Source organism: Mirounga leonina, unplaced genomic scaffold (assembly GCF_011800145.1).
Source record: "Mirounga leonina isolate KUSES-001 unplaced genomic scaffold, KU_Mleo_1.0 Mir_127, whole genome shotgun sequence".
NCBI classification, from domain to species: domain Eukaryota; kingdom Metazoa; phylum Chordata; class Mammalia; order Carnivora; family Phocidae; genus Mirounga; species Mirounga leonina.
In genome coordinates, this window is record NW_023270316.1 from 4366446 (window position 1) to 4388425 (window position 21980).

At 40.3% G+C, this 21980-nt stretch overlaps 1 protein-coding gene across 4 annotated transcripts; it reads left to right on the forward strand.

Moving 5' to 3' along the window:
- The first annotated feature begins 122 nt into the window (after positions 1–122).
- On the forward strand, positions 123–10083 carry LIG4 (DNA ligase 4). 4 transcript variants are annotated; one of them, XM_035003061.1, is made up of 3 exons: positions 2625–2996; positions 3154–3376; positions 6268–10083. In XM_035003061.1, exon 3 carries the CDS (start codon positions 6296–6298, stop codon positions 9029–9031), a length of 2736 nt encoding a protein of 911 aa, XP_034858952.1. In that variant the 5' UTR covers positions 2625–2996; positions 3154–3376; positions 6268–6295; the 3' UTR covers positions 9032–10083. The 4 variants fall into 4 exon arrangements, with proteins under 4 accessions (XP_034858955.1, XP_034858954.1, XP_034858952.1 ...); XM_035003064.1 differs by lacking the exons at positions 2625–2996; positions 3154–3376 and adding an exon at positions 123–140; XM_035003063.1 differs by lacking the exons at positions 2625–2996; positions 3154–3376 and adding an exon at positions 2467–2596.
- Positions 10084–21980: the final 11897 nt, after the last annotated feature.

The window sequence follows — 21980 nt, forward strand, 5'->3', positions numbered from 1 at the left end:
GAGTCCCCGCGACGGTGGCCCAAAGGGACAAGAGAGCTTGGAGCCTGGTCCCCGGCGTACTGGAGCCCGCTGTAGGCTACCCGGTGGCTTCTGCGCCGGGGCCCGTGGAGGCCTTGCGCCCCTCCTCCGAGGTCCCCAGGGTGAGTGTTGGTAACGCACCAGATTTCCCTTCGGGACACAGTTCTAAGCGTGCACACAAATAAGTATCAATTACCTAAAAAAGCGTGTCTGCCTAACAGAATCACGAGGGTATTAGAGTGTGTTCCTCTAAGTACTTAAAAGGCGTGCATAACTCATTTTGTTTCTGTTTTCTCCCAACCCTGCCCTCTCCTACTTCTATCAGAGGCCTGAACCTGGGGAGATTTGGAGAAAAAGAATGCAAAATTATCTTATTTTTAAAATTTTACAAAAGCACAGGACCAGGGGAACATTCCTGGAGCCCAGGTCCTGGAAACTGGCCCCACAAATGGGCCCTTGAAGCTGGTGTTTTATTAGCTTCACTGTCTTTTTCTTTTTTAAGATTTTATTTATTTATTTTGAGAGAAAGCACAAGTGGGATGAGGGGCAGAGGGGGAGAGAGAGAGAAAGAATCTCAAGCAGACTTCCTGCAGAGCATGGAGCCCAACTCAGGGCTCCATCTCACCACCCTGAGGTCATGGCCTGAGCTGAAATCAAGCGTCGGAGGCTTAACCAACTGAGGCACCCAGGCACCCCTCATTATCATCACTATCAACCCCCCTGGGCACCAAGTTGTACTAAATTGTTTTTTCTACAGATGTCTGTCCCCCTCCCTCATTCATTCCCTATCCTCTGTACCCTATTTTATACGTATACAAAGAATATTTCATATTTAAAAACAAACAAACATGTATCCTCCATCAGATGGAGAGCTCCAGGTCATAAGCTCTTGATAATAGCTTCTTGCTGTTTGTCGCCTAATAAATGCCAGGCACTAAGGTAGACTACTTAAATAAGTAAACTAATAATCACAGCAATTCTAGAAGATACTTAATGAAAAACCTCTGATTATCTTTGAATCAAGCATTAGAAAAGCTAAAATATCATGGTAAATTGGAGATGAAGATTTGAATTAATTTGGAGTTTGGTTTCATAATCCATGGTTCTTCTCATATCAAAAATATAAAGTACAAACTCGGACATTGTAGGAGCTCAGTAGATGCTGAACAAGGTGCAAATGTGCACAGACAAATGCCTTTCATAAGACGGGCAACTGTGGGGGGTCCTTTACCAACACTGTTGGGTGTTACTCCAAAACAAATTGATAATTAACTTGAATAGTAGGTAGAGAAATTACCATCACAAGAGTATCATGTGACTTTAAAACTTCATAGCGAATTTCAGAGAAATATTTGGACAACTTAGGTGAATTAGACATACAAGGAAATTCACTGAATGTTGTTGGGCTAGAAGGGGCCCTAAGTCTAGCTCTACTACAAACTAATACTGTGAATTAAATAAGTGTCAGTTTTGTAAAATGAAATTTTTGTACCCTAAGTGCTCCTAAGGGCACTTAACAGCTCTAAAATGTTCTCAGAGTCTGTTGCGGCAAAATACCACTTTCTTAAAATACCACCTTTTAAAGCAATAGTATTTTATGCTAAGAGGAAATAATTATAAAAGCTGTTTCCCCCATCGTCATGGATAATTTCTCAATTCTCCATGAAAGAAAACAACCCATAACAAAATATTGGTAGAAATCAACAGCTCCTGGAACAGAAGGACTATGTTTGTTTTCATCTCAATCTTGAATGCCTAGCACAATTACTGTATTGGTGCTGAATAAAGGTTTGCGAAATAATTTTATTTTGAATCCTTGAACAGACACTTAGAAGACTCCATAGTTGATTTCTGGGCATGCAACTCTTTATGTCTGTATTAAGAATTATATATTATGTGTTTTTATGAATTATGTATTTCTGTATTAAGAGATAAGAACTCGCGTCAAAGTTGTAGCATTGCGAGAAACAAATAGGAAAGGACAGCCTTAGGCAATTTTGCAAAAGCCTATTTTTCCATTTAAAGTAAACAGCAGATGTTTTGGGAGGGAAGATGCCCTTTTCAGCCCTGGGCATTTTCACAACCCACCAGTGAGATGAGTGTTGGTACCACTGTTTACAGACAGAGAACAGAACTCTATGAGGCTGTCCCTTGCTAGTGAGGAGGCCTAGCACAGAGGGGACTAGGTCCATGGTCCAAGTAAGAGGCTAGTACACAAAGTACTCTCGGTTCTTGCTCAGAGAGGAAATCCACTCTCATGGGTCAACCACTAGCAAAGAGCACCTGCTGCTTTGGGAGGCCAACGGGAGTTGGGTTTGTAGTCACACTGTTACCAAGGCTCCCTGGCGTCCTCAGCCTTGGAGAGCGCGCCCCTGCTCATCCCCAGCGTCACTGCGCCTGCGCACATCATCCGTATGACGTCACGGCCTGGAGCTGCGACTGCGTCTGCGCACGTCATCTCCGTGATGTCAGGGCCTCCCTGGCCTTCAGCGGCGATTGCGTATGCGCCGGGAGCAGCTGGCGGAACGTCTCGGGCGCGGCTTCCGCTTCGGTGACGGCACCTGCGGCTCCGCTTCTGGTGGGACGTTTGCGTGGCGGCGCGGCCGGGAGGGGCCTCGGAGTCCGCGGGGCGAGCCGGAGGGCAAGTCCGGGCCGGCGGAGGCCGCGCCAGGGTGGGCAGGGCGGGAGGGCGCCGACCCTCGGCTTCTCAGCCCCGCAAATGCTTAAGGTCCTAAAAGTCTTTCAGCCCCTCCGCCGCTCCCGGCGTCACAGGTGCAGGGCCCGCGCCACCTTGGCAGGCGGGCCTTCGGTTTGGGCTTCTTGAGCTAGACCCCACCGTCGGACTCGGGCGAGGGGACTGGAGCTCGTCCGCGTCTGCCTGGCAGAGACTGTTGGCTGCTGTGATGGCGTGGCCACAGACGTGCTGATTCCGGGGACCCCTCCTCCCCCAGCCGGCGGGGACCCTCGGGCGCAAGGAGGTGACGGGATGCCCCCCCGCGGCGGGGATTCGCCCGGGACCCGTGGCGGGCTTCCTTGGGGTGGGTGGGGGCGGAGGGGGGGTGCGGGCGTGTTCCCGTGGAGTCGGACGGCGATACGGGAGCCTTACTTCTCTTCTTCCACTCCGTCTTTTGCCAGCCTCCCGGCTCCCCCCGCCTTCTGGCCTTTTCCTTCCACAGATTCTCCCCGATTGTCACAAGTGCTGTGGGTGGGAGGCTACGGTAAACCCTTCGTCCCTTCGGGAAGCGCATCGTCTCGCCAGGGGGTGCAGGGAGGAAGCTTAAGTTGCCCCAGTCACTTTCTCTCCAATAAAATACCTCTGAGTCATCATATTCACGGAGTCATCATAATCACCTTGCTAGTACGTTTTGTTGGGTCGCTCGAGGACAACAGAGGCAGCTGCTGATTAGACGATGAGTCATTATTCTATGCTGATTGTATTCATTCTCTTGAGTGTTTTGCTTATGTTTACCAGAGAGTAAAGCGTACCCCTGCCTTATTTCCTTAATATTTTGTAATACTTATATTTTAAATGCATCAACAAGCATTATGGTACTAAATTAACCAAGGATTTGCTAACTGCCAAGTACTGTGTTAAGCACCTTGTGTAAATATCTGATGTCATCCTCGTCTTACCCTCTACAGTTATTAACCCCATTTTAGACTTATGGAAACTGACTCTTAGAGAAATTATGTGGTTGCCCCATGTCACACAGCTCTTAAGTGTTGGGTCCACAGTTGAACTCTCACTTATTGGACTCTAGAGCCTGAACCCTAACCACAAACTGTTTTGTTTTTTCACAAATCAAAAACATCAGCTAAATAGCTCAGAATCCAGAAAATAAAATTAGAGAATGTTTAAAAGGAAATCCTTTTATGTTTGATGTTTAAAGGAAATCCTAATATTTGACTTTTTTTATACAATTTTAATTTATTTTTATTTTCTTGTACAGTTTGACACTTGATTTTAGCCAAAAGGCCGAGAAGCGATTTTCCTGTACAATTTTAATGAGTAAAAATTTTAAGTCCATTCATTTTATACCAATTTTGGAACCCTTGTTATATTTATAGCAGTTTGGGCATACATGTGTAACCTAGATTTCAGTGTTGTTATAAAGTAATTTGAGTCTTTGCCTGGAACTTGTTGAGGGAAACTGAGACCAAGTGGAACATTCAGATAGATCAGAAACTGTATACCCATCTTGAACATTCCAAGAAGTATTTCTTAACATTCTTTGTTTTATGTACATACTGTATGTGATTTGTAAACATAACATTATATACCATAATGTACTGACTTGAGAGAGAGCATGTTTGGAGAGGTAGACAGTGAACATATATAACCAGGTGGTTCAGTCAGTTATGCAAATGAGGCAGAGGAAGCAGTTACTGTATTCAAAGAGAAAAGTCTCAGGAAAGTGGTCTCTCATGGGTTTGTCTCTTGGTCTAACTGACTCCATGGAAGTTGAGTTTCCTTTGTCAGGCATTAGACTGAGAAGTGCGGCCTTTTTCCCGAAAGGCCACCAAGTGGCTGTTGTGAAACTTTCCCAGTGCAGTCATAGCTGCTAAATGTTTCTGACCAAACTGAATCCCACGAGGCTCACTGTGGCAGGGAGTGGGGGTGGTGTATGACCAGCCCCTGGCCTTTCCTAGTGTGCTTCTCCAGGAACTCAACTCTAGGTGCTCAGTAATTCATTCCACAAACAAACCTACTACATGCCAGGTGCTCCTGGCCTCCGGAGACTGCAGTGTGGAAACCGTGGTACCATGAGCAGCCGTTGGATTTCTTGTGCCAGCTATCAGGCGGTGCAGCCTTGTGCTCTTAGTGTGTGCTGTCCTGTTTGCTGCTGTGGGCAATCTCAGGGTCTCGGAGACTGCAGTGGATCTCCCTGCTCTCTAGGCGACATAGGGATGTGCCAGGAGGTGTCTGAAACCGCAGGATAGGACACGGTTTATATTCCTGGAACGCACATTTTTACTTGAAGTCTTTTTTGGAAAAGTTAGTTGATTTTAATGTTACATAGTTTAAATCATATAAAAGCTCTGATATCTTATAGATTCTGATAGAATTTGCTGGGGCTCCTGGGTGGCTCAGTTGGTTAAGCGTCCGACTCCTGATTTTGGCTCAGGTCATGATCTCAGGGTGTGAGATGGAGCCCCATGTCGGGCTCCGCACTGGGCATGGAGCCTGTTTAAGATTCTCTCTCTCTCCCGCTCCCTCTGCCCCTCCCCCTCTAAAAAATTTGCATGAATATTTAAGACTTCGAAGAAATTTCACACTTGTGACCACTTTAGGAAACAGTCTAGACCCTAACCCAGCAAGGTACCTGTTATTTCCTCTCTGACTTTAGAAGATGCTTCAGTGAGAAGTTCTGCCTCATGACATTTTACTTTTGTTAAAACACAGCATTTTGTAATTAGTTCCTATTATATCCTGTCTCTCTTTACAGAATGTATGCTCTCTTAAGGCAGAAACACACTGTGTTTGCCCATAGTATGGTGCCTGGCTCATATGTAGTCAGTGAATTGTTGGGAGGCAAATGGCATGTGAATATGAACAAAAAAGTGTACTAATGAGCTTCAGTTTATGAAGCTATTAAGTAACTATGATAAAATAGAGCTAAAAGAGGTAGGTCAAGTAAGGATTTCATGGGGAGGGTATTTTGAGTGGGGTTTTGAACACGAGTGATTTGGCATAGCTAGCAGTGAAATGAAAGTAAACACAGACGTGGGCTTTGTTTATCTTTTTTTTTTTTTTTTTTTGGTGAACTCCTACCAATATAAGAGTTCAAACTTCCTGCAAAGCCGAGTTTCAATTCAGTGATTTGTTAAAAACGTCTGTTTCTGATGCTGTGTGGTACTCTGACAGAAAAGGAGGAGAAATGGAAGTCAGAAGCCCAGAAATGAAATGAATTGAGCCTTGTTTTTCTGTTGTTGTTATTCCTTTGCACGACGAGCTAAATAAGGAATGGAATCACTAATTCAACTGAAGTTAGAATTTAGGGAGAAAGGCAAAGTGGTCGATTTCAGTATTGTAAATGTAGCAAGAAGGGCTGGTGATACTTTTGATGAATACCAAATAGGATTGAAGTTTAAATGTAGAGATTGAAAAGAGACATAATTTCTAGCATTACTTCATTTTCATTTAGCGAACATTGATCACGAATGAGGCACTCTCTGTAAAGGCTTTACGTGAACTATTTAGTTGAAATATGTGTCTTATTGAAAGTTATTCTCTTTTTGCCTTATTAGTTAAACCAGAGGATTGACCACCACCTCCATGGCTGCGTCACAGACTTCACAAACTGTTGCATCTCACGTTCCTTTTGCAGACTTGTGTTCAACTTTAGAACGAATACAGAGAAGTAAAGGACGTGCTGAAAAAATCAGACACTTCAGGGAATTTTTAGATTCTTGGAGAAGATTTCACGATGCTCTTCATAAGAACCAAAAAGATGTCAGGGACTCCTTTTATCCAGCAATGAGACTTATTCTTCCTCAGCTAGAAAGAGAGAGAATGGCCTATGGAATCAAAGAAACTATGCTTGCTAAACTTTATATCGAATTACTTAATTTACCTAAAGAAGGAAAAGACGCCCTTAAACTTTTAAATTATAGAACGCCCACCCGGCCTCATGGAGATGCTGGAGACTTTGCAACAATTGCATATTTTGTGTTGAAACCAAGATGCTTGCAGAAAGGAAGTTTAACCGTACAGCAGGTAAATGACATTTTAGACTCAATTGCCAGCAATAATTCTGCCAGAAGAAAGGACCTAATAAAGAAGAGTGTTCTTCAGCTAATAAGTCAGAGTTCAGCGCTGGAACAAAAGTGGCTTATACGGATGATTGTAAAGGACTTAAAACTTGGTTTCAGTGAGCAGTCTGTATTTTCTGTTTTCCATAATGATGCTGCCGAATTGCATAATGTCACCACAGATCTGGAAAAAGTCTGTAGGCAACTGCATGATCCTTCCATAGGACTCAGTGATATTTCCATCACTTTATTCTCTGCCTTTAAACCAATGCTGGCTGCTATAGCAGATATTGAGCGCATCGAGAAGGACATGAAACACCAGAGTTTCTACATTGAAACCAAGCTAGACGGTGAGCGTATGCAGATGCACAAACAGGGGGATGCGTATCAGTACTTCTCCCGAAATGGTTTTAACTATACAGATCAGTTCGGCGATTCTCCCCGGGAAGGTTCTCTCACACCGTTCATTCACAGTGCATTCAAAACAGACATACAAATCTGTATCCTGGATGGAGAGATGATGGCCTTCAACCCTAACACACAGACTTTTATGCAAAAGGGGAATAAGTTTGATATCAAAAGAATGGTGGAGGATTCTGATCTGCAGACTTGTTATTGTGTGTTTGATGTACTGATGGTTAATAATAAAAAGCTAGGGCATGAAACCCTGAAAAAGAGGTATGAAATTCTCACTAGTGTTTTTACACCAGTACCAGGTAGAATAGAAATAGTGCAAAAAACACAAGCTCATACTCAGAAAGAAGTGATCGATGCTTTGAATGAAGCCATAGATAAAAGGGAAGAGGGAATCATGATAAAACAGCCTCTGTCTATTTACAAGCCAGACAAAAGAGGCGAAGGATGGTTGAAAATTAAACCAGAGTATGTGGACGGGCTGATGGATGAGCTGGACATCTTAATTGTCGGGGGCTACTGGGGTAAAGGTTCCCGAGGTGGGATGATGTCTCATTTTTTGTGTGCTATAGCAGAGAAACCTCCTCCTGGTGAAAAACCGTCAGTGTTTCATACTCTGTGTCGTGTTGGTTCAGGTTATACCATGAAAGAGCTGTACGATCTGGGTTTGAAATTGGCCCAACATTGGAAGCCTTTTCATAAAAAAGCTCCACCAAGCAGCATTTTGTGTGGAACAGAGAAGCCTGAGGTGTACATCGAGCCTTGTCATTCTGTCATTGTTCAAGTTAAGGCCACAGAGATCGTCTCCAGCGATATGTACAAAGCTGGCTGCACATTGCGTTTTCCACGAATCGAGAAGATAAGAGAAGACAAAGAGTGGCACGAATGCACCACCCTGGATGACTTAGAACAGCTTCGTGGGAAAGCATCGGGAAAGCTTGCGTCCAAACACCTTTACATAGGTGGCGATGATGAACCACAGGAAAAGAAGAGGAAAGCTGCCCCGAAGGTGAAGAAAGTTATTGGAATTATCGAGCACTTAAAAGCACCCAACCTTTCTAATGTAAACAAAGTTTCTAATGTATTTGAAGATGTGGAGTTTTGTGTCATGAGTGGAACGGACAGCCATCCGAAGCCTGATCTGGAGAACAGAATTGCAGAATTTGGTGGTTATATAGTACAAAATCCAGGCCCAGACACATACTGCGTGATTGCAGGGTCCGAGAACATCAGAGTGAAAAACATAATTTCTTCGAATAAACATGATGTTGTCAAGCCCGAGTGGCTGTTGGAGTGTTTTAAGACCAAAAGCTGCGTGCCATGGCAGCCTCACTTTATGATTCATATGTGCCCATCGACAAAGGAACATTTTGCCCGTGAATATGACTGTTATGGTGACAGTTATTTTGTTGATACAGATTTGAACCAACTGAAGGAAGTGTTCTCAGGAATTAAAAATTCCAGCGCACAAACTCCCGGAGAAATGGCTTCTGTGATTGCTAATTTAGAGTATCGGTATTCCTGGGACCGTTCCCCTCTCAGTATGTTTCGACACCACATTATTTATTTGGACTTGTATGCTGTTATTAATGACTTGAGTACCAAAATCGAGGGAACGAGATTAGCTGTTACAGCTCTGGAGCTTCGATTTCATGGAGCCAAAGTAGTTTCTCGTTTAGCTCAGGGAGTGTCTCATGTAATCATTGGGGAGGATCAGAGTCGTGTTGCAGATTTAAAAGCTTTTCGAAGAACTCTTAAGAGAAAGTTTAAAATCCTGCAACAAGATTGGGTAACTGATTCAATAGACAAGTGTGAGTTGCAGGAGGAAAATCTATATTTGGTTTAAAGCTAGCTTTTCTAGTGAGGAAAGCCTCATTGTAACAGGTGGTCATGATAAAATATTAAACTACATTTTATTTTTATCCCTTAAAATTTATGCTTAAACAGTATTATTAGATATAGAAAAACAATAATTTTAACTTTTGAGATAGATAAAACACTGAATGGACCAAGGCCAAGAAAGAAAAAATTCTTTTAGAGGTGTAGTATTTAATGACTTTTAAAACCAAGATGAAATAAATAGTTTAAAGAAGGGACATTTATATAATATCCCTATAGAAATTGAGAATTTTGACTCAAGTATTAATAAAATACATTCAGAAGCTTTTAGAGTCATTAAAAGCATTGATCTAAGTGGATTTTCTGAGGTCAAAATTTTAATAGTTTTTATCTAGTAAAAGCATTGCAAGAAAGAAGCAGAATTGTTACAATTGGACTTGTAAAAAATATGTCTTTTAAATTGAAGGCTAAAATTCTTTTAAGTGTGAAATGTAAACAAATTTATTTTTTAAGGTTAAGGGCAAGCTATAAAACCTTGTTAATGATGTCATTAGGTAAATTAGGAGAAGTAACTTAAAATTAGATGAATTTAATTAAAAGAAACTTGCAGTTTTAAAAGTACTTGGCCCACATTTATTTTTTTTTTCTAAAACAGAGCGTGTTTTAAAGAGAGTGTTTTTATGTGAACTGTACTCCAGAATAAATCGTATTCACAAAGAGTGATTTTCCTAGATGTAATCCATTGAGTACATGTCAAGATGGCATGTGTTGTAACTTCCGTTACAGAGAGGTAAATTGCTCTATTTAAAATGATTTTTATCTTTAGATTATTTAAACTCAGTATGTATAACATGTATTATGTCTGGATTTATATACCAAATTTTAGAATAGTCTTTCATTTTGAAAAATATGTTTTCATGACACCTTTGCAATACTTGAAATATGGTACCCAAGGAATTATTATTATTATTATTTGTAAGTAATTTGAAATTTTATCGAAACAGTGCAACAAATGTTATATTTCTTAATTTAAATAAAATATTTAATATACTATTAAAATTTATGATGTATTTATTTTAAAACAATAATAGTTATTTCAGTCAGATATTACTGGTATCAATATAATTTTTGACTGATTCAAATCAGTTTCCTATTTGAGGTCCTTTGTATTTCGTATTGCTGAATGAACTTTATTAAAAATTCAAACTTGTGGGGCACCTAGGTGGCTCAGTCAGTGAAGCGTCTGCCTTCAGCTCAGGTCATGATCCCAGGGTCCTGGGATCGAGCCCCACATTGGGCTCCCTGCTCCGCGGGGAGTCTGCTTCTCCCTTTCCCTCTGCTCCTCTCCTTGCTTGTGCTCTCTCTCACACTCTCTCTCAAAGAAATAAATAAAATCTTTAAAAAAAATTTTTAACTTACATATTTTTATAATACCTATTGAGAAAAACTACAAAACAGATACCAGTAAGGGTAATAGGGGAGAAAAGTACATAATTTTACCACCAAAGATAGTAACATTCACTGTTTTAGGTTATTGGTAGTAAGGAAAGTGCAAAATACATTATTTACAGTGTAACAGGTAAGTATAAAACTGTAATGCTTTATTTGATCAGCTTTTCTCAATGGGAGAATTACAGGTCACTAAAGTAGACCTACATCACTTTAAATTGTTGTACACTATTGAATGTAGTGTAATGTGTTCAGCTAGGCCATTGTTGTTCGATTTACAGATTATTTGACCTTGCCACCGTCCCTCTGCCCCACCTTTTTGTTTTCCTAGTGAGCATTATGATAAATCTGTATCATGGTCTGTGTATTCTAGTCCTGTTTGTTCCTTATACATTCTTAGAATGGAATTGCTGATTCAAAGTTATGTATTTTTTAGTAAATTGATATGCATTTATGTAAATTTGATATGCAAAAATGCCTTTCCAGATTCTTCTCATCTCTAAATGTTGGAGAGTTCAGTTTCTTAGTACTGGACCTATTCTCTATCTTTATTCACTCCTTGGCTTTAAATATGCTGATACCTCCCACATGTTTTTAGCCCTGAGTTCTTTGCTGAACTCGGGTTCATGTATCTATCCACATAACATCTCCACATGAAGTCTAATGAGCCTCTCATACTTAATATGTCTAACTATATTTATCATAGCAAAATTTTAAAATGCAAAAGAGCATAGTATAATGAACCTGCATGTGCACAGTGTGAGCAATTGTCAATGATCCATCTTTTTCATATTTACAGACCTCTGGATTGTTTTGCAGTCACTTAGATTACCTAACTTAATTTACCAAGTATTCCATAGAGAACTCTGGATTTCTCGAATACACTTACGCTCTTTCCCAATGTTCCCCTCCTCACTAAATGGTGCATCTGTCCACCCCGCTGCTCAAGCTGAAAACCATGGAGCATCCTTGGCCCCCTCTGTTCTCATATTTCCAATACACAGAGAATCTTGTTGGCTAGACTTTCCAAATAGTCCAGAATATGACCCCTCAGCAGGCTCCCCAATAACCACAGCCTGCCCCTGTTACTCACTGGACTACGATCACCTTCCTTTCTGCACTGTCATCACTGCTCTCCAGGACACCATTTGTACTTTTAAAGATGCAGTCAATTCGTTTTCCTCCACTGGCCAAAACTACTGAGTCACCATCACTCACAACTTCCCAAGTCTTATAAATGGCCTGTTGGACCTGGCCATGACAAGCTATCTTCCGTTAGCTCTCTGACTTGATTTCCTACCAGGGACCCCCTTGCTCACCATACTGGAGTCTCACTGGTCTCTGTGCTTTTCCTTTCCACTTCATCCAGGTCTCTCACAGTTTGCCCCACTCACATCCCCAACACTCACTATCCCTTCACTCTGCTTTATTTTCTCCAAGGCACTGTATCTTTGTTTCTTACCACTAGAATACAAATTCCACGAATGAAGACTTGGTGTGTTTTGTTCACTGTCATAATTGGTCACTCAATAAATACTAATGGAATAACTCCTCTGAATCAGATGGAAAATCCTACTTTGCTCTTCACCAAGGCCATGGGTTCTTGCCAGAGAGCAGGACAAGATATTTACTGTTCAAGAACTCTGCCTTTTTCTGCACCATGATGACTTCTCACCATCCTGAAAGAGTTCATATCTTTAGGCTGATGGCACCTTCTTTGAAAATCAGGCGGCTACCCTAGCTGCTTCATAGTCATGCGCTTTGCCTGACGTTGGAGTGGACAGGGCTGATGGGGAACCTTGGAATTCCCACTTTGGGGGAAATAGGTTGAGCATAGCTTTAAAACATCTAATATGGAATTCCTGGAGCACTAGAGCTATTTTATAAACCATCTCCATTCAGTTTCAACCAATGTATATTAAGTTCTTATTCTCTTTGACAGTCACATGAGCAAAAAAAGAAAAAAAAAGAAAAAGCCTCCGCCTTCAAGGAACTCACAGAGTACCGAAAGATAAGGATAATTGGAATACAAAAGATAAGTGCTTTCCTAGTTAAAGGAAAGATGGATTCCCTGGAAAGCTGTAGTGAAAAGAATACAAGCTTTTAGAATCTAGTTATCCTGGGCTAGGTTCCAGCTCTGCCACCAATTATCTGTGTTATTTGAGCAAATCACAACCTCTTTGAACCTTAGTTTCTAAACTTTCAAATGGAAACAGTATCTATCTCACCCAGAATGTTTGAGGACAGACTTACAGCACCCAACATACAGAAAGGCCCCTCCAGCTTTTATCACCTGCTCTTACCTGGGCTTTTCCAGAGGAGGTTAATTACACCAATGGGGGTTAATAAGTGAGGGGATTCTGGAACCGTAAGTTGAATTCCCTCAGACATAGTGGTATGGAGGGTTTTTCCTGGCAGAGGGAAGATAATAAATACAGGCATGGGGAGAACAAAAATTCAGGGGAGAATGTTTGCAAAATACTCAGATTTAGGTGGGAGGGTAAGATATAGGTACCTTAGGATAGATTTTGAAAGATTTTATTTTTAAGTTTTTTTTTACTTCATTTATTTGAGAGAGCGCGAGAGCGCGTGAGCAGGGGAGAGCGGCAGAGGGAGAGGCAGAAGCACATGCCTGGCTGAGGAGGAAGCCCGATTCGAGACTATATCCCAGGACCCTGGGACCATGACCTGAGCTGAAGGCAGACGCTTCACCGACTGAGCCAACCAGGAGCCCCTTGAAAGATTTTGAATGCCACACTGCAGAGTATGAGTTGCATCTGGTGCTCAAGAAAAATGCATTGAAGAATTTTAAGCAAGATATTTCAGGCTCCCCTCTAAGGCTTATTTCTTGATTCCCCCATCTTAGTTCAAGTTCATGTAACAAAAATACCATCAACCAAGGGGCTTAAACAACAAACATTTATTTCTCACAGTTCTGGAGGCTGGAAGTCTGAGATCAAGGTGCCAGCATGGTTGGGTGAGGGGCGTCTTCCAGATTGCAGACTTCTTGTTGCATCTTACCTGGTGTAGGGCAGTAATCTCACTCATGGAGGCTCCCCTCTCATGACTTAAACTCCTTCCAAAATGACTACCTCCGAACAGCATCACCTTTCGGGGTTAGGATTTCAACATATGGATTTGGGGGGCGGGGCACACAAACATTCAGACCACAGCAGTGATTTTGTAGAATAAGAAAGTTTTATTTAAATGCAAATTTGTCTTCCTATCTGAGGACCTGCAGCTCCGTATTCTTGAGCTTCTATTGCTGACCACGCTCTCTTCATATACATTGTTGTAAAGACTAAATGTATTTTAAAAGACCTGATATAGTACCTGAGCCATGATGGTCTCTAAACAAATGCAGTTTCCCACTACTCTTCATCTCTGCTTTTTCTCTGGCAGAAACATACCAGGGAAAATCCAAATACCCAAATCAGTGTTTGGTCAAAACTGATTTTTTCCCTTGATCTATAGTGATGACATTAAACAGTCATTTAACTATTATTCAGGGTATATGTCAGGTGTGATCTCAAGCAAATGATGTATGTTCCCCAAACCTATCGCTTAGCCTCCTTGGAGTTCCGTGTTGGCATTTGTTGAGTGGTGTAAAGGACAGAGTGTTCTTAGGTCTCTCACGGCCCTAAAATTGTTACGTGTTTGTAACCTTTCATTTAGGGTTATCATGTACTGGTTGAATTTATTAAAAGCCTTTTCATGTCTATGGGAAGTTGTAGTGACAGTAGGATAATGACCTGATTCTATGTAAAATTTAATTCAATGAATGGTCTTCAATACATACTATGTCTCAAGCAATATAACAAATTTGGGGATTAAAGAGCAACATAAAAATAATAGACACCATGAAACATGAAATATGGTTTAGAATATGTTATATAACTTTAAATTCTTAAAATTTAACTTTCTAGGTTAAATTAATGATCCTAAATGTGTTGGGGATATCTCTTTATTTGGAACTTATTGTTTAGATAATTAATGAAAAATAGCCAAATATGTATTCTATTAAGGCATTATTAATTCTTAACATTACCCTCTTATACTTTTAGAACTATATTATATATATATATATATATATATATATATATATATATATATATATAAAGATCACATTGGCTGAAGACCTCACTAGTGTTAAGTAAAGACTATTTTCACATATTTATAAAAGACATATGCTTGCTTGTATTTCTTTAGACTATTACCCAAATGCCAACAATATTAGAAATTTTGATTTGGGCAAAATGACATAAAAAGATGTATGAATGTCATGTAAGGACAGATGGCTCGCATCCTGGAGGCTTTCATTTCTTATGTATATTTTTTAGAATTCACTAGTAACTACAAATACTGTTAAAAGTCATGCAAAGAAGATTCTTTAGAAATGTGTGAAATATCTGTCTAGACCTGTATACTTACTGATTTTCAGAGCCTGATGATGCTAACCTAAAAATTTGTGTATGTTTTTTAAATAGAATTTTAATTCCAAATACATCAAGATAGACCTGGGTCAAACCAAAGCAAGGCATCCTATTATTTCTACCATGAAATGCAGCTACCCCTATAATTTTCACTCTGTTAGTAGACCTTACTGGTTTTATATGTCATGGTAATTTTATCCCATCTCTTCCTTTCTTCTTGGAATTAAATAATAATTTTTAAATAGTAGTGATATAAATAATGTCAAAGGACAAGTCAAACTTTTATGAAACTGTGGCACAACATATTAAAAATGGGATAACATGTTAAAGTATTTTTTTAAATGGATTCTTTTTGCTAGAAAAAAATATAAACTTCATGATGATAATTACAAACTTATCAGTAGGATTTTCTTTCTTTCTTTTTTTTTTTTAAGATTTTATTTATTTATTTGACAGAGAGAGACAGCCAGAGAGAGAACACAAGCAGGGTAAGTGGGAGAGAGAGAGAAGCAGGCTTCCCGCCGAGCAGGGAGCCCGATACGGGGCTCGATCCCAGGACCCTGGGACCATGACCTGAGCTGAAGGCAGACGCTTAACGACTGAGCCACCCAGGCACCTGGGATTTTCTTTCTTTTTTAAAAAAAAAAGATTTTATTTTTTTATTTGAGAGAGTGAGTAAGAGAGAGAGAGCACATGAGCAGGGAGGGAGAGGGAGAAGCAGGCTCCCTACTGAGCAGAAAGCCTGACGCAGGGCTCAATCCCAGGACTCTGGGATCATGACCTGAGCCAAAGGCAGATGCTTAACTGACTGAGCCACCCAGGTGCCCCAGTAGGATTTTTGATATATCTGTAGATTAACTAGTTTTGTCATTCTTGCATCTTTTCTTTCACAGGCATGATCGCAAATGTAACATTTTGAAGTAGATTAAAAAGTAATTTAAATTCCTTCTTTAAGTGAGATTCTAGCAATTTCTTTTAGAGAGCAAGAGAGTGGTGGGGGAGGGGAGGCAGGGGAAGGAGAGAAAGAATCTCAAGCAGGCTCCATGCCTAGCGTGGAGGCCAATGCCGGACTTGATCTCATGACCCTGAGATCATGACCTGAGCCAAAATCAAGAGTCGTATGCTTAACTGACTGAGCCAACTAGGTACCCTGATTCTAGCAATTTATTAGTATATTTTTAGCTACATAGATTAAAAAGCTTAGAAATAGCTTTCATTTGGCAAATGTATTTTGCACATGGGAGAGAGACAGAATCATTGAGGGTCAGAGGATGGACTTTCGTGGTCACAGTGTAAGGTGATCCCCATGATCCCTGCATAATTGTCTTCACATCCTTGTACAGTCTTCTCCCCTTGATTGTGGGCAGGCCCTGTGACTTACTTCTTATCAGGAGAAAATGACAAAGATGATAAATGGCACACATGATTACATGATATTGTGTAAGTCTGTCTTACTAGCAGACTCTCCCTAGCCTCTCTGTCTCCCTTCGTCCCTGCGTCCCTCTTCCTCTTCCCTCTCTCCCTCTTTCCATCTCTTGTCCCTCTTTCTGTCTTTGCTGACTTTCACAGAAGTAAGACCTCAAGGGTCCTACAGCTGCGAGGAGCTGATGCTGCCACAGCCGTGACAGCAGGGAGGCAAATCCTTTTCCATTTGAGCCTCCAGTTGGAAATGCAGCAATAGATGACTGGTACACGTCTCATCATGGTCTCCTCTTCCTGAAAACCTTCGGTAATTAAGTAAGGAATTTATGTCAAAGTGCTAGCGGTGTTTAGTGCAGAAGGAGGCATTAAAGAAATACTTCCTCGTCCTCCATTTGCTCTGTAAGGCTTACTAGAAAAAAAAATCCAAATTGATTATAACACATTTAAATCCTGACTTCAATCTTGTCTTTCTCTGCTTAGCCAATTCCAGCCACACTGACTTACTACACTTTGCCCTTTCTCCCTCCACGAATATCCTGTTTTCTCTTCTGAAATGCTCTCTTTGAGCACCTGCCATGACAATCCCCCAATTTTAGATCCTATTCATCTTTGAAGAGCTGACATGCCATTTTTATCATGTGATCTGCCCCAGTTCCCTAGTCATATGCATCTCCTCCCTACCACCCAGTAACTTACCAATTTTGTGCTCCTTATAATTTTCTGCCTTAACATCTATTTATCTGATGTTATTTTTTGAGTTAGCTCTTTGAGGATCTGAAGAATGCTGCATGAATCTCTTATGCTCTAGTGTGTCTTGTGTTTATGGAGGGTCATAAATATATTTGGAGTACAACACAGTGTTGCTTCACTACTTTCTTTTTTTTTGAAACTTTCTTCCTTCCTTATGCGTAGTATCACCGTTGTTTTGAAGAGACTTTATACCGACACTTAGGACATCAGTGGTGTTCACTGCTTAAAGAGTCTCTGCTGGAAAAAAAAACAACAACAAAAAACATACAGGTATAATTTAGCGGTTGAGAGCACAGACTCTGGACACAAGGGGCCCGAGTCTGAATTCAGACTTCTGTACTTGGGAGAGCAATGCAACTTTTCTGTGCCTTCGTTTCCTCTTGTATAAAACAGGGTAAGAACAGCACCTAATTTATCGGGTTGTCTTGAGGACTAAGTGTGTGTGTGTGTGTGTGCACGCATGTGCATGCCCGTGTGCATGGATGTGTCTTAGAACAATGCTTGGAACACTGCATCATATAGGGTATTATTTTGTCCGTAAGGTAGGAAGGGAAATAACAGGTGCAGGGGTTCTGTGATACATGGTAATAACAGAATGTGAATTGGAGAAAAGAACTGTTCTTGGAAGCGAAAACCTTCCAACAGGCAGTCAGTCATTCTTTGCCCTTTCTTCTACATAGTGGATCACAACTGAGGATGATTTTTACACACCCTCCTGCCCCCAGCCCCGGGGTTGGGCAGCATCTGGAGACGATTTGATTGTCAAGACTGAGGAAGCGCAACTGCCATATGGTGGGGCCAAGGGTGCTGTTACATAGCCCACGGTGAACAGGAAAGTCCCCCACAGCAATTAACCAGATGAAAGGTTCCATCGTGTTGAAGTGGCGAAAGTTGTTCCAGAATCATGTGAAATGTGATGGGAGAAGACATTATATTATTCGTGAGTAATGCCTTCAGACCAGCCATAATCACAGCTTTATTGCGAGTCAGTTTTTCATTCATAAAACGAATGCTCATTCCTGCTTATTTCTTTTAAAGGGGTTAGTATGCGGGTTAATTAGTGTTTGCAAAGCCCTTCGAAGATGTAAAGTCCTACGTAAATGCTATTTATTATTAATTACCATTCCAGAAGACCTTTGCTGTGACCCTGCTCCTTCACTAGCCCAGGCAAACCTCAAAGACCTGAGCGATACTGAATGATTTTTGATAAGTTGGAACATTTATAATGAGAAAGATAGGCATCAGGGACGTAAGCCAACTTTAGATGGCTGGGATATGACTGTATATAAATTGGCTCATTAAAATCAAGAAAACTATAGGTTTTGCTTTGGGGTCTGTTTGCTAAATTGGAGTAAATTTCTTCCAACCTTGCAACACTATATATAGCAAGGGAGGGTGGTAGCCAGAATCCATAATACAACTTTAATGATTATGAAAAAACAAAAATAATTCATAGGAAAAATTATATTATTATATTTATAAACATTTTCTCTGACCCATGAGTCACTGTGTAATTTAGACTGTCTGATAAAATGAAAGCAATAAAACAGTTTGCAAAAACCTCAAGAAACCAGGACATTGGGTATAATACAATATGCTTTTTTCTGTAGGTATGAAGTATAAATTATGTCATAAATACAGTTTTACACTTCCACTGAATAAATGTTTTTAAATTTCAAAATAGCTCTTAATCTCACCTAATGTGACATTCTCCTGTTAGAGCAGAGTCTAAACCTGCACATTTACATAACAATGTTATCTTTAACTCAGCATCAATCTGAATAAAAGTATTTGTTGGTGACCTACTGGGGTAAATCTGGGGTGGCTAGCCTTGAAAAGGCATAAACCTGAACTGTGGGTTTTAGCTTTGTCGAATTCTGATGGAGACCATGTGTGAACTTCAGTGTAAAATAAAGGGGACATCGCATGTCAATGGGGGAAAGCATGCATTTTTTTAAAAAGATTTATTTATTTATTTTAGAGAGAGAGTGTATGGGGTGGGGGGAAGGGACAGAAGGACCAAGGGAGAGACAGAATTTCCAGCAGACTCCCTGCCCAGTGTGGAGCCAGATGTGGGGTTCAATTCCAGGACCCTGAGATCATGACCTGAGCTGAAATCAAGAGTGGGAGGCTCAACTGACTAAGCCACCCAGGCACCCCAAAACATGGATTATTTTATAAATAGTTTGGAGACAACTATGTAGTCATCTAGAGAAAAATAGTCAATTTGGAAACCTCACTGCTTAAACCAAATATATTTCATACAAACCAGATATTTAAAAGTAAAAACCAGGGGCACCTGGATGACTCAGTCAGCTAAGTGCTGGTTCTTGATTTTGGCTCAGGTCATGATCTCAGGGTCCTGGGATCAAGCCCCGAGTTAGGGCTGTGCCCTCAGCGGGGAGACTGCTTGAGATTCTTTCCCTCTGCACCCTCCCTCTGTTCAGGCTCACTCTCTCTCTCTCTTTCTCAAATGAATAAACATTTAAAAAAATAAAAATTTAAAAATAAAATAAAAGTAAGAAAATAAAGCCATACAAATAATACAAATTTAGGAGAAGGGTGTCTTACGTATTGAAAACAAAAACAAAATAGAAACCAGAGAAGAAAAGATTGCTGAAATTTAATTTACAAAATTTATAAAAATACTCTGCAGTAAATATCATAAATAAGTCAAAGAGGGGGCCTAGTAGGGAAAATATTTGTGATGAAATAGTAGAAAAATGACTTTTTTCTTTATGATATGAAGAGCTTCTGTAAGAAAGGCTATCATCTACATAAGAAATAACAAATATGACTTTATATAAAAAGTCCAAAAACACAAAAATATAGGTGAAAGAAAACAGCTATTAAACTTATAAAAAGATAGATTGCTCATCCATAACAAAGACATACTAAAATGTATTTTTCTTTTTGCTATAAAATTTATAAACCAAAACTTTGATATCTTGTTTTGATAAGAATGTGAGAAAACATATTCTTATGCTTTTTAATGCAAATATTTATTTATATCATGTATATATTAATCCTCTATGGGGGCAAGTGACAGTACCCACCAAAATTTAAAATGCATTTATGTTCTGCCCAAGTTATTCAGTTTCCAGAGATTTACCTTACAGATGTTGTTACACATATACAAAAGACACATTTACAAGGATAGTTACTGTAAAATTACTATGATGAAGGAGAAGAAATAAATGTTAACAGAAGTCTGATTACTAAGTGATGGTATATCAGCCCATGAGAATATGAAACTCTGATATGCATAGAAATGCCTTTTCAGGGCACCTGGGTGGCTCAGTCTGTTAAGTGTCCAACCCTTGATCTCAGCTCAGGTCTTGATCTCAGGGTTGTGAGTTCAAGCCCCACATTGGGCCCCACACTCCGCATGGAACCTACCAAAAAAAAAATGTGTTTTCTTTTCTATGAGTTCCTCCCCCCCTTTTTTCCCCTTCTGATTATATCTCAGAGAATTGCAGGGCACTGAGGAAATTCTTTTAACATTTGTATTTTTTTAAGGGACATAGAGACTAGTGAACTCATACAGGTTTCCCCCAATATCCAAAAGTAGAGTGTTCCTATGAAAACTTCTCTAAGCTCCACGTAAAGTGAAGAAACTGTTACCATTAATTGATACAGAAACATTTTTGAACAGTCCCAGGCCCCCAAAACTCACCTCTCTTAGGTTTTTCTGAGACCTTAGGACACCTCTTGCTAATACAAGCACAAAATAAATCAAGATAAAGCCCAGATGCTCACAGATAGATGTCAGAACTCTGGTGGTGGGATAGGGAGATGCTGAGTGTGTTTTCTGGGGAAGGACTGGGCAGGCATACAATTTTACTCATATGTGGAATTTAAGAAACAAACAAACAAAGGAAAAAGAGAGAGACAAATCAAGAAACAGACTCTCAACTGTAGAGAACAACCTGATGGTTATCGGGGGGAGGTGGGCGGGAGATGGGGATTAAGGAGCGCAATTGTGATGAGCACCAGGTGATGTATGAAAGTGATGCATCATAATATTGTGTACCTAAAATTAATATTACACTGTATATCAACAAACTGAAATTTAAGGAAAAATTTAAAAAAAGAAAGGAAAACCTTGTCTAACCACAAGAGACCTACCACTTTCTTTCCTTGTTATTATTGCCATGACAGTGACCACACTTGGATATTGGTCCATTTATTGTAAATATAGATTAAAAGATAAGATCTCGCTCATCCAAAATGGATGCTCCAGATTAAGGATGAGATGGAAACTTAAAGCGCACAGTCAGTGCTGCCTTTCTCTGCCCCACCAAACCGAGGACACACTTGGAGAAGATACCAGTTTCCTTCTCCGCAGCATGTCTCAGAATGCCTGTTCTCCAGCGCACCCTGGGCCATAATGTACATTTATTAATTGAAGGAGCTTCCCCTTTTGTTTCAGAAATCCCAATGCAAAATCAGGTTAAACTTTTCTCAGTGGAGAAACTTGGTCCTGTACTTCTTACAACATCGTCTCCTAAGAATAAGTTCATTAGGAGATAATCAGCAAAATACTTTTTCAGACAATCTGTTAACACCCGGGTGTTAATGCTTGCCTCGGTCATAGCAGCTGCCAGACTCACGATTCACTGAATAGGACAATAAATTTCAACCTTATCTGATTCTGTTAATTAGAGTAAATGAGATCACTGTAGGAGCACTTGCTAATTATCAGTTACCATCAAATACCTGATGGGAGAGGTGGAGATGATATGCATAATTTTAATCATATTCCTTTCTTTGAACATAGTGAGAATGATCCAGTTCTCGGTTAGCGTCCCTCTTCAAAGTGAAATCCCATATATATGGCTGGATGGACGTGCAAGGATGTTCATCATATTATTATTTGCAACAGAAAAAAATTGGAAACAA